A 12,448-nucleotide genomic window follows, 5' to 3' on the forward strand; every position below is an offset into this window, starting at 1 on the left:
GAAACACTTCAGACTAGTCATTCATTTAACAATTAGTTAAGGCTAGAACTTAAAAGTCAGATAATAGTATAGAAGCTAGATAAGAAATATTTGTTTAACTTTGCCAGCTTTAATGTGTATTTAACTTGGATGGTTTAATTAGTGTCTTTGAAGACATTACTTGGGTGACAAGTAAAGTAATTCATTATTGAGGTTATTTGTCAAGGTTTCCAACAAAGCACTTGGGGCATTTCACTGTTAGAGATCAATAGTCAAGTTAAAGAATAACTGGCAGTAGACATAACTGCTGGTAGAAATAACTTAGTAGAAACCCAAGTGACAAAGTGAAAATGTAAATGTGTTAAGAGAAAATAACCTCAATAGAAATCACAAGAGGAAGCCTGGAACCAATTTTATTCATGAGTATTCTTTTGTGAAATTTATTGGGAAAACACATCAAATAAATAATTTTTAAAAAGATGTTTAAAATATAACAAAAGCAAGAGTTTTGCATTTTGTTAATTATATCAACATCCTATTATAGAGGCAATAATGTGTAGTGAATTGACCAGGATCTGAAGAAGATAGGCAATTTAGGTAACTTGGACAAATAACATTGTTAAATTAGTCTGAGCATGTAAATTGAATTTAGTCTAGCTGTAAAGTATGTTAAATATGATATAATTATGCTGCATGTTGATTGGAAGCAAAGTTTAATTATTTTAAGAGAAGAAATTATTGAAATTGAGACCTAATATAAACTTGTTTTTACTGAATATTAGACTGAGTAACCAAAGATAATATACGGTAAATATCAAAGGTTCTTTTTGTTTTAATACTGCTCTACCTCCCAAGAAGGATAAGCAATAATAAATCTTTCAAACAAAAAAATGGGGGAGGGGAGGGGGATCAGTCACTCTAAAACATAAACAAAGTCTTTAAAATTACACACAGTCAAGTTAACACCATTTCCAAGGGTAAGCAGATACTGCTTTCTCCGATGAAGAGTTTACTATTAAGGGTATTTTCAAAAGCAAGACACTTGGAGTAAACAGCGAAACAAAGGAGAACTATCTTATTCAGAGGCCTGTGCACATATGGAACCCGTTAAGGGGATGGTGGCTGTAGAAAGAACTGTAAACGAGGGTGAGAGACACCTAGCCTGTCTCAGAAAGGAAGGGATTTGGAGGCAAGAGTGGTTTCAAAAGCAGAAAGTGGGCCGGAGATCAGTCAGATGGGAGGGAGACAGGCTGTTGGGCAGATGGTCTTTTCTGTTCCAAAATGTTCAAAGTTAAGGGACACTCCTTACCACACTTCTATTTCATACAAAGAATGAATTAAGAGGAAACCGAGGGCCAGTCAGACTTTTTTCTGGAGTTACTGTGTCATTTCTTTGATAAACTTTGCTTGTCTGTGTAATTCATTTCCTGCCTTCTTCAAACCAAGGCCCTCACTTGGTGTGCTCTCCATCACCCTTAGCTTTCAATTAAAAAAATGTGAATTAAGAGTAAGGTTCCTGTTTGCAATGTACAGTTATCAATGGTAGGTTATCTTCCTCTGGAAATTCCCGGGAAAGATCAATATTTTTTGACAAAGTGCAATGATTGCTTATTTACCAAGTTTAGGACTGTCTGACTATGAAAATGATCATTTCACAATACACTGAAAATTAATGGACACAGACAAAAAAAAATGGTTAAGTTGGCTTGCTTTGGCTAAGTGGAATAATGGCATCTGATGAGCCAAGTGCACTGGACTGGCACCTGACAGGGAAGATAAATTCCCTAAGATATTTTACAGGTCTTACATGCCTGCCAGCTATGTCCACATTCAGTCTCATTAACCAAGCTCACAGAACTTCTAGCATCTTATCATGGACACCAGGAGAAATAAAAATCAAGCAAGAGAAACACTTCTTTGAAGAACTGAACTGCTAATGGAGAGACCAGAATAAACACCAAGTAACATGCAAAAATGGTAAGAATGCAGACATACAAATCAATTCTATGTAACCAACGAGAGATTGCACATAGTCAGGGACTTGGCCCAATCAGGTGAGCATGTATGTTGCAAATGACAGGCTTTACATACACTTCACCCAGCCAGCTGCAGCTCTTCTAGGCTTAGGGCCAGCACATACAGGGAGACTATGTGGTCTGGCTCTGCAGGGCCAACCTGAATGGCCACCTGCGTCCTTGGCATTCTGGCTTCTGTAATATAGTTGGGAGCTCACAATTTCCTGCACTTTTCACTGGGCTATTTATAAAGGAAAGTTTGTGAGAGGAAGACCCATTGGTGGGTATCCTATAAACCCGGTTTATCCCAAAGAAAGCAGTATGCATCCAAGAGAAAACACATTAAATGCCTATACTATATAATCTGCATTAAGAGAATTATGAAAACAGTTTTAACTATTATAATACACAGAAAAATGTCATTTTAATTTTTATATTCACTTATAAATGAATAAAAACAAAAGTCTCTCTTCCATTAAAATTAATATATAAGGACTTATGTCATACCAACCGCTAATAATCTAATTGATCAAATTGATCCCCTTAGGTACAACAAAAAGAAAACATACAGATGCAAAAACTGCAGATACACCATTGAGCAAGGACAATTAGAAGAAGACAAGACTAACTGACCCAAGAAGTGTGGTTCATATATCTTACTGGGAATACGTTTTATGAACAATCTACTTTCCCTATTATTTCTGAATCCTGCCAAAGAACCTACTTATGAACTTGAATGACAGTGTTGATTAAATATAAGGAGTCATGACAAACAGAGGGCAAGCCTTATTGCAGGATTGCTAAAGGTCTGTGGCTTTGGAGACAGGTCTGAGTTCAAATACTGGTTTCACCACTTACTAGCAATGTGACTATGGGCAAATATCTCAGCCTACTTACTTTCCCTGTCTTTACCTGTCAAACACCTAATGCCTCCCTTAGAGGTTATTGTGGGGCAAAAACAAATTCAAAGTGCTTAGTACAGAGATTGACACAGATGAACTAAGGAGTATATCCACAAGGACACCAAGAAGCTTTCCTGAACAGAGTACAATTTCCAAAAACAGAGATTACTCTGGCATTTGTTCTAAAATGAACTTTACATTTTGTCAAGCTCTTTAGATATAGATGAATGGCAGGTAATGAATGAACGATAAGCAGCTGAGTGATTCACACCCAAGAAAGAGCTTAACAACTATTTTCAATTTTTCTTCTTATTTATCTAAATTAGAATTAAATTTACATTTACTGTCTGGCCCAGTGGGTCCCAAGTTTGTCTGCACTTTAGAATCAGAGGTTCTGCTGTAATGACTTTGAGCAGAGGCCTAGGCACTGGTTGTTTAATTACACTCTCCTGATGATTCTAACAGCCAGGGTCCAGAACCACTAGTATAGCTAACCACACTGGAACTATTTCTAAAAAGCAGCTTTGCCAATCCTAACTTAAGAACCTTATTCCAGCCTACTCAAGACTGTGGCCAGTATAACCAAACCACTCCTTTCTTTATGACGTAGAGAAAGCTAAAAAGCATATAATTAGTCAGCAGAATTTGAATGGAAGGAAATTCCTAAGATCATCATTCAAAAATCTTTTTTAAGATGAAAAAAAAATAGGGCATTTTGCTTGGATAAAAATGAGTCATGCCTTATAGCAGATTTCCAGTGCAATTATTTAATAGAGAAAGGTATCTTTTAAAGGCATTTTATTTTACAGTTATTCTTTCCCTTTTTATTTTGAAGCTATGCAAAGCCAACATAACTATCTGAAACACAGACTTGAGGCAATTCTGATTATGTGGCTTCCCAGCTCAATGGAAAGGTGATCCAGTCCTCTTATCAAGAGAGCCACAGTGATTGGAGGACTGGTGGTTGGATTGATTCCCATGGAACTCTACTCTAACTCCCCTCTATTTCACTGAGTGACCCTGAGCAAGTCACTGAACGGGTCTTCAGTTTAAGGGGCCCTCCACACAATGCAATCAGCACATAGTACCAAGTCCTTATGAATCCTTCTCATTAGCAGCTTACCAGTGTGCTGCCATCAGTCCAACGGAAGTCATGCTCAAACATCTTGTCATTGAGGCCTATCCACTGGTAGTCATGGCCCACACCTGCAAGATGGTAAGTAACATGGATATTTTTATTACCTTCCCAATATATGGATGAAACATATAAAAATATTTTCAGAATGAATCATGCATCCTCTTTTCTGGCTGGATTTTTGTTCAGTTATTCATAAAAAATGTTCATAGTCTATCTTTTGTCCTTCTGCCCAATGTGCTTTAAACTAAAAAGCTAATTTGCAAACATTGTGAAACATTAAAATAACAAACATAGACATTATTTTTCTAGCAGTTTATAATTATTTGAATGGTTTTCTTCATCCTTACTCATGATGGAAACTTTTGATTTATTTATTTTTTTTTTTATTAAGTTATGCCATGGGTGCCCAGTGGTTGAGCATTGGTCTATGAACCAGGAGGTCACCATTCGATTTCTGGTCAGGGTGCATGTCTGGGTTTTGGGCTTGATCCCCATTAGGGGGCGTGCAGGAGGCAGACAATTGATGATGTTTCTCTCTCATCATTGATGTTTCTATCTTTCTATCCCTCTCCCTTCCTCTCTGAAATCAATAAAAATATATATTTTTTAAAGTTACACCATTGGCAAAAGTTCAGTGGCCCAATAAAACATGACAGATCTTACCCATGCTAGCCTCACTTTGAAAGCCACATGTTTCTTCTCAAAGCAGTTTAGACAGTGAATATCTAGACCAGACAGTCCTGCAAAATTTCCTCAAAATTAATGGCTTTCACCATAAGATGAGTCACTGGCAAGCATACCATGCAAATAAGTTAGGTGAACCTCTATCCAGATTGTAAATTAGCAATCATGTTTCTAAAAGATAGGAGGCATCATGAGAACATATTTAACTGAGCATCAAATAATGTCTCATGAGCAAAAAAAAGTCTACATATTTGTTACATGAAAGCTAGCTGCCCTCCTCTTTGCTATAGTTTAAAGAGTAAGTAAACAGCTTAGGTAGTAAGTTTCATTAGCATTTTCTCTGTCTATTCATGTTCTTAATATGAAGTCCACTTGCTATGGTCTAAAATAATAGAATCTTGGATGAGAACTAATTATACACAGGGGATAAGAATAAGGTTCTACTAGCAATTCAGTTTGAATTAGTGGGACAAAAATAACTGAAAGCAATTTTCTCTTTAACTTTAGACAACATATGCATATGTTCTAAATAGAGCCTATGAAGGTAACCATCAGAAGAATTAGATTGCACCATAAGATGCAGTCATTTTTGTAAGTAAAAAACTGATCAAATAGCATGCTGTTTCACCTCTTATTGCAGGCCAACCAAGAAGTGCCTTCCTATGTTATTCCCCCAAATGGGGGACTCATCCCAGATACATGATTTTAAGTAGTTCATAGATGAAGGATTTAGTAAGTGGAATCACAACTGAGAAAGCTACTTGTTCTTTTTAGTTAGATGGGAGAGAAAGCTAAGAAGGTGGTGAGAATGAATGAAGCTTCAGGAAACCAGGGTATGTTTGGTACATACGATTCACAAACATTTGTTCTTCGTGAGACAGAATGCTGGTGAGATGGGCCCCCTGCAGACGGCATTCCCGTTCGGCTGCATCCCACGTGCGTCGATGGGCGAAATACTTGTAACACTGCCCTTGGAATTTGTGCCAGCCGTAGTCACATGTCTCGGTGTCTGGGAAGAAATAAGGCAGAGGCTTCTTAAACACACTTACGTCATCTAAAATTGGCTCGCTGATCCAAGTGCTAACTGAAGACCCAAGGCAATATCAATGCAACATCCCTGCAGTAACGGATCCATAAAATCTGGCATGATGACAAAAAATTATGATAAAGAGAGACCGAGTGATTCCTGCCAAGGGGATGGCTGTACTGCAGGTCCTCGAATAAGATCTTGTTGTTCTGTTCAACTTCATTTTGTTATAACATAGATGGGATGCTGTAGGAACTTAACTGTTGTTTATAACAGTCAGCCTATGGTTAGACACAGGCCTGACACACTAACCTGAAATAAAGACATCATTTCACTTAAAGTCTCAGGACCTATGGAGAACATGAAGTGAGAACTTACTGTGCATCTTTGGACTGAAAAGCCAGCATCTAACCGCAATGTCCTCTCTTAGAGCCAGCGTTAGCAGGAGAGAAGACTGGACGAGAGGCCAGCCAAACCTCTTAGGCCGCAGTGTCTACTGACTTACTGGTGAAGCAGTTGGGGCTAATTCCTTACCAATGCAACTTTTCTAAAGAGCATCATTTAGTAATAAGAATTTGGCGAGTAGGATTCTGGATGCTTACATGAGGACTTCAAATGTCTGGAAGTAGGAGCAGTCCTTTCCCACTTCCCACAGAGATAGCTGGTGGCCAGTCTCTGGCCAGGTAAGATTTACAAAGAGATAGAAATTCTCCATCAGTGGGCAACTTCTGGGATACAGCTAAGGCTGTGTGCCTTCTTCCCAAAAGGAGCAGGAATATAGGTAACTGCAAGTGCAAATGCATCCGGATTTTAAGTTTATTGAGAATTATAAAACCTGAGTTCTTTAACTTCATTCCCAGTATTCCACTAAGCCATATATATATATATATGTTTTTTCCTCTTTCACAACAAGCAGACTATAACCAGTATTCCGGTAGGATGAAAATATTTTTCCAATATGTCTATGTTATACACTGGCAGTGAGTGTCAGCTCTTCTTCCTAGATTGCCAGTTTTGATGTGTTTCCATAGGAAAGCAGCCTTACTCATAGCCCTGCATTTCCAGTCGTAATGTTCCCTCAGACTCACCCACTGGCAAATGAGGATAAATTCTGTATTTAATCATAATTAATTGAAATGATTTTTTATTTCCACAAAACAATTCTCACAAATATGTTTAGTTACATGCAAAAACTAACAAAACTGTAAAGGCCGTAGCATTTTAAGCACCAAGAAAACTTTCTAGATTACCTAATGACCATCCATTCCGCCCCTCACTTTACTGATCTATGAAGAAAACAAAACCCTGCTCCATGAAATAAATGCTTGTTTTACGTACCAGACTTGGTGGCCAAATCGAAAGTCAGATTGTCACTCCCTTTACTGCTCTCTCCACAATTGTGGGAAAGCCTGTGGCCTGAGAGATTAAATTTATTTTTCCCTGGCTTCAGTGATTTAGGCCATAATCATACAACAGATGCAACTGATCTCTGAGAACAGTCTTTAGCTCAGTTTAGTCTAACTGGCCTGTTGTTTAGTTACAGCCAGCTGACTAATTGATTTAAATCATGTGCACTGGAAGCTTTGCGTTTTATTCAAGTGCTGTATGGCGACCACCAAATCGCTTGGGAAAGGACTCAAGACACAGCCTGCTCACTCGGAATGAAAGTAGCATGCAGTGCCCAAGAATGAAGCATATTGTGTTACTTGGATGCAGTCATTTTCTTTTTGGGGAAATCTCGTGCAAGAACTCAGAGCTGAGCTGTGAGAGGTGGGGAAGAAACCGATCTTCATATATGAGGGGAGGAGAACTGGGAAAATTTTTAGGACATTCTTACTGCCAAAGTCAATAATGTGATATTATAATAGCATAGCATAGCATTCCTTATCCTTGGAAATCATCATTTATTTCAAGACACACAGCTTACAATTCTGGAGGGTTCCTAATTTATTTATTTTTTTGTGAATAACGCATCACAAAAAAATTCTTCTATACGCTCTTTCTTATCTTCTATTAACCCAAGTGACTTTCGTCTGGTTTTATCTTTTATCATTAAAATAGATTACCACTATATTTCCTTTAACCCAAAAAAAACATACATGATCATACTCTTCTGAAAGCAAGTATCAGAAGCAGTCTGTTTGTTTATCCTATCTTACCTAAAAACAATGTAACACACATTTCATTTCTTAAAAGGAAACTCTTTTGGATGACACAGTCTTAAAATTCATCTGACATGAAAATACTTATGTTTTAAAACTCCTATGATGCATAGGTTGCATTAAAAAGTCCCAGATTTTTGTTGTGCTGTGCAGGCTGGGATTGGGTTGGGGGAGCGTATGACAACTCCTGCTCATGGTCACGGAACACAAAACGATCATTCAAACAATCTCACACAAAAAATCAATTCGCCTTATGATATGCAGGCAACGTTTTCAACAGCTCTGACATAGAGCTGTCAAGTCTTAAGAAGTTGTCAACACTTGGGCACTTCTCACTGGCAAGCTATGTCCCTGACTTTAGCGGGGGCCACCTATGTGCACAGAATCCTCTCTCCACGGTTCTAAGACGCCCTTCCAGGTCTCAAATCTGTTATCATTCCACCAAGTTGCAGCCCCGGTTCCAGAGTTACTGGGAGTTGGGATGTTACTAATGAGAGAACAGAAAAGGTCAGCTGAAGAAACAACAACACAGTCATCACTGAATTTGGACAGAAAACTGTTTAGACAACAATGCTGCTGTGAATGAAGAAAACATTTGCTCTTAGGCAACCTGAAAAGAGCAGAAAAACTCCTTCAGAGTCCTGCCAATAAATCACAGGAGCACAGCTGCATTTGCTAAACAGACCGGGATGAATGTTGCTAATCATGTGGATGAAAGTTTAACTCACTGTAAGAAAGCAGAGAATGCACCTGGAAGTTAGGTGGCACCGGAAATGAGAGAAAACCCAAAACCTTTCTTTCTGATATTCCTTTAAAGAGATGAAAAAGGTAACTGGCCCCAAAGTCCCTCTCAAGGATGTGTTACCACATCACGTACAGACTTAAATAAAATGCTTATCTGGGAGAGTTACTTTAGAAGGGTAAAGATATTGAGAAAAACCTAGGCTTTCAAAGGCAGCTTAGGTTCGTTTTCCCCACTCGCGTTTACTAGCTGTGTGACCTTGAACACATACACCTGTTTCTCTCTGAGCCTCAATTTCTAACCCATTTACTCATAGAAACACTGTGTCAACTAAATGAAATGATGTACCTGGAAGCATTTGATAAACTATAAAGTATCCCACAAGTAGTATATCTTTTTACTCTCTGACAAGAATTATGCTGAGTCGCCAAGATCAAGGCTGTGTTTGTGCTGTTCAGAGCTCTCTCTCCAGTGCCCAGAACAGTGCCTTGAAAACAGTGGGTGCGCCATAAACACCGGTTGAACAAATGATTTTTTGAATTGCTCCTTGTATTTAGAATAAATGGAGCAAGAATCATTTAAACAAATTTTAATAACTCAAGTATATCACCCTTTGTTTTCTTTAACAAATAGCATTTTTCTCACTGTTTTCATCTAAGAAGGGAAACAGTGAGAAATTGCTTGGTCAGTTTGCATATTTACCTTTTAAAATTCTAAAATAAATAGATTCCTCCTTTGCAATGAAGAGAAAAGGAAAAAAATCTAAAAACTCAGCCATCAGCTATCCCCTTCGATTGGCAGTTTAATACAGGCTCCTTTTAGTTCTGTTTTTTAATTGTGGTGATGTCTGGATTAACGCTGTTAATGTAGGGCTATACCAATGTATCTGAGTGTTTAATACATTTTCATTTTGTCTGTTGGAATGGAAGTTTGGCACTACGCACTTTTGTCAAAGCCAAATCACTGTATGACTTTAAGTAGAGGAAACTGGCGTTGCAAAGCTTAGTGTGCTGAGCATGCGATCTGTTCCTGATGCGTGGACTAAGAAATGTTACTATTAACCACCTAACATGTACTCTCAGGTGGGCCATAAAACGCAAATTACAGGGATCAGGAGATTTAAGCCATCATGAACATAGGCCTTTCTTTCATTCAGAAAAAGTAAATGCTTCTTCAGTAGGAAAATTCCCTGTTGAGCAGATTCACAATATCTTTTATGTAGTGTTTGCCAAGTCCAAGTCAATGTGTTCTAACAACTATATAAACTCATTCTCCAGAGATGATTGACTATGAAAAATAAGTCCCTTGAGTCTCAAGTGCGTAGGGGGAGAAAATAAAGGCAACTAACATTGAATTCAATACTACTTGGAACAAACCATGAACATGGATTAAGGTCTATTCCTAATTTGTCCTTTGGAAGAATACATATAGCAATGTTCCTTTTGTTGGCCAGATGTTTTTAAATTTGCTCAGTGTGCCTGTCTGCAATTGCATCCTAACAGTGAAATAAAAATGATCAAGTCAGCACTATTGTTCAGGTGTTGTGAACTATGGACACGTAAGGAAACCTAATGTATTTAGGAAACCTGTGAATTTCCTCTGCAGGAAAGAATATGTAGTATGGCCAAATGACTAAAAATATCCAAGTCATTATGACAAAAGACTATCTAGAAGTAACATTAGAAGTGAAGTATCAATAAAGTTCATCCTACAAATGTTGCAATAGCTCTTACCTTGCTCGCAAAGTGCACCAACATAGCTGGGAAGACAGAGGCACCTGAACGTATTAAAGCCATCAACGCATGTGGCTCCATTGCGACAGGGGTTAGAGTGACATTCATCAAAATCTGAAATAAAATCATAAAAGGCCACAAAAGAACTTTCAAAAACAATCAAAGGATTCTAGTTACTGTGAGGTTGCTAGATAAAATACAAGATAGCCAGTTAAATTTGAATTTCAGATTTAAAAGAAAAAGCTTTTTAGTATAAATATGCCCCATTTTATATTTAGGACATACTTAGAGTGAAAAATTATTCTTTTTTAAATCTAAGATTAAAATTTAACTGATCTTCTTATATTTTTATTTGCTAAATATCTGGAAACTCTTAAGAAAATTTCAACAATTTAGAGGAGGATCACTGTGTCCATTTCTTTTAGGTGAGTCACATGAGCCCTAAAAGGGATCAAGTTTTAATCTGGCCTACCCACTCCCTATCCTGGTTCATGCTCCAATTTCCTCACTCCTGAAATACTGAAAATACCTGGCAGGCCTCCCAAGCCCTGGGCCCTTCCCTCTCCAATATATCCTTCACTCTGCGATGGTCGCCTTCTTTGGACACAGTCATAATTTTACTCCTTGGCTTTCAAACATCCCATAGATGCCAGCTGCCCAGGGCAGTTGTCTTCAGAGTATGGTCCCGGGAGCAGCGACAGCAGCATCAACTGAGAATGGTAGAAATGCACACCCCCAGGCACAATCTACTGAATCCGACACTGGGGCTGGGGTAACAACCATCTGTATTTACCTGGCCCTCCAGGTGACTCCGATGCACACTAAAGTCTCAGAATCACTCAACTAGAGTATGAGGTACAACTCCTGAGCTATGATTTTAAGACAAGCACTCTTTCAATATGAATGTTGGAGATTTTATCCCAATATTTCTGTGAGCCTTCTTTACTCAGTCATTAAGAGAAAAGCATCCTGGTACCTCTAAAAGAAGCACCTGACTGATATTATATTCCATCATTTCTTTCATCAGAGATAAGGTCTACAATTAGCCAAATTTAAATGGAGTCTTGCCCTAGCTGGTTTGGCTCAGGGGATAGAGCATTGGCCTGGAGACTGAAGGGTGCCAGGTTCAATTCCGGTCAAGGGCACATGCCCGGGTTGCCAGCTCAGGCCCTGCAGGAGGCAGCCGATCAATGATTCTTTCTCATCATCGATGTTTCTATCTCTCTCTCCCCCTCTTCCTCTCTGAAATCAATAAAAATATTTTTTAAATGGAGTCTTTTTTTTTTAAGAAAAGGAAATCTAAATAAGAATGAGAACAAAAGGAACTGGTTCAGTAAGAACACAGTTATATTCTTTGGAACTAGAAAGAGAGGAGGAGGCCTGCACTCCGTACCTCCTGGAGGTGAAGGCGGGTGAGGCGGGCTGCTGGGGACAGCGGGGACAGCAGGCGGGCTGCTGGGGACAGCTTTCTCCCATTTCACAGCAGAGGAGCAAGTTATCTCAAAATGTTACAGCTAAACTCCCTCATTTTAGCTTTGGAAAAATTTGCTGTATTTAAATTGATTATTTATTGATATTCAGATTTGGGGGATACACTAAAAAAAATTTGTTAATATTTGTGCAACTTCACATTTGTAGAAAGCCTATCTGTAAAATCCACAAAAAGACATAGCTGACTTGAGTAAGCTTCACTGAATCTTGGGTATATTAACAGAATTCAGTCACCATCTGACCCCATTTCCCAGAGTCTACTTAAGACTCTCTATGACTTTAACTTCATTGAACATATAATTCATCTACACATGGATTTCTCTGAAATCCTCTGATTGATTCAAGCAATATAAATACCCCCCCCCAATATGTCTTTTGTAAAAGCACTACACCCTTTCAGGCAAGGACATCTTACCAAGTTCACACTGGTCCCCAGTGAATCCCGGCACACAGGTACACACGTAGGAAGTTTCAGTAGCATAGCAGGTGCCTCCATTGAGGCACGGGTTCGTTTTGCAGCGATCCAGTCCTATCGTGTTCAGGAAAATAAGAAAAGCAATTAGGCCCATCTCTAA

At 38.5% G+C, this 12,448-nt stretch overlaps 1 protein-coding gene across 3 annotated transcripts in view; it reads right to left on the reverse strand.

The window, feature by feature from the left end:
• VCAN (versican) overlaps positions 1-12,448 on the reverse strand; it is a gene marked incomplete at its 5' end in the record, with an annotated part of 106,547 nt that overhangs the window by 20,626 nt on the left and 73,473 nt on the right. For all 3 annotated transcript variants that reach the window (XM_080679276.1, XM_080679278.1, XM_080679277.1), the window contains 4 exons: positions 4,020-4,102; positions 5,569-5,727; positions 10,383-10,496; positions 12,289-12,402. In XM_080679276.1, the coding sequence (XP_080535402.1) occupies positions 4,020-4,102; positions 5,569-5,727; positions 10,383-10,496; positions 12,289-12,402 (470 nt within the window). The remainder of the gene's footprint in view (positions 1-4,019; positions 4,103-5,568; positions 5,728-10,382; positions 10,497-12,288; positions 12,403-12,448) is intronic.

This window comes from Plecotus auritus (genome assembly GCF_963455305.1).
Source record: "Plecotus auritus genome assembly, chromosome: 7".
Classification (NCBI taxonomy): domain Eukaryota; kingdom Metazoa; phylum Chordata; class Mammalia; order Chiroptera; family Vespertilionidae; genus Plecotus; species Plecotus auritus.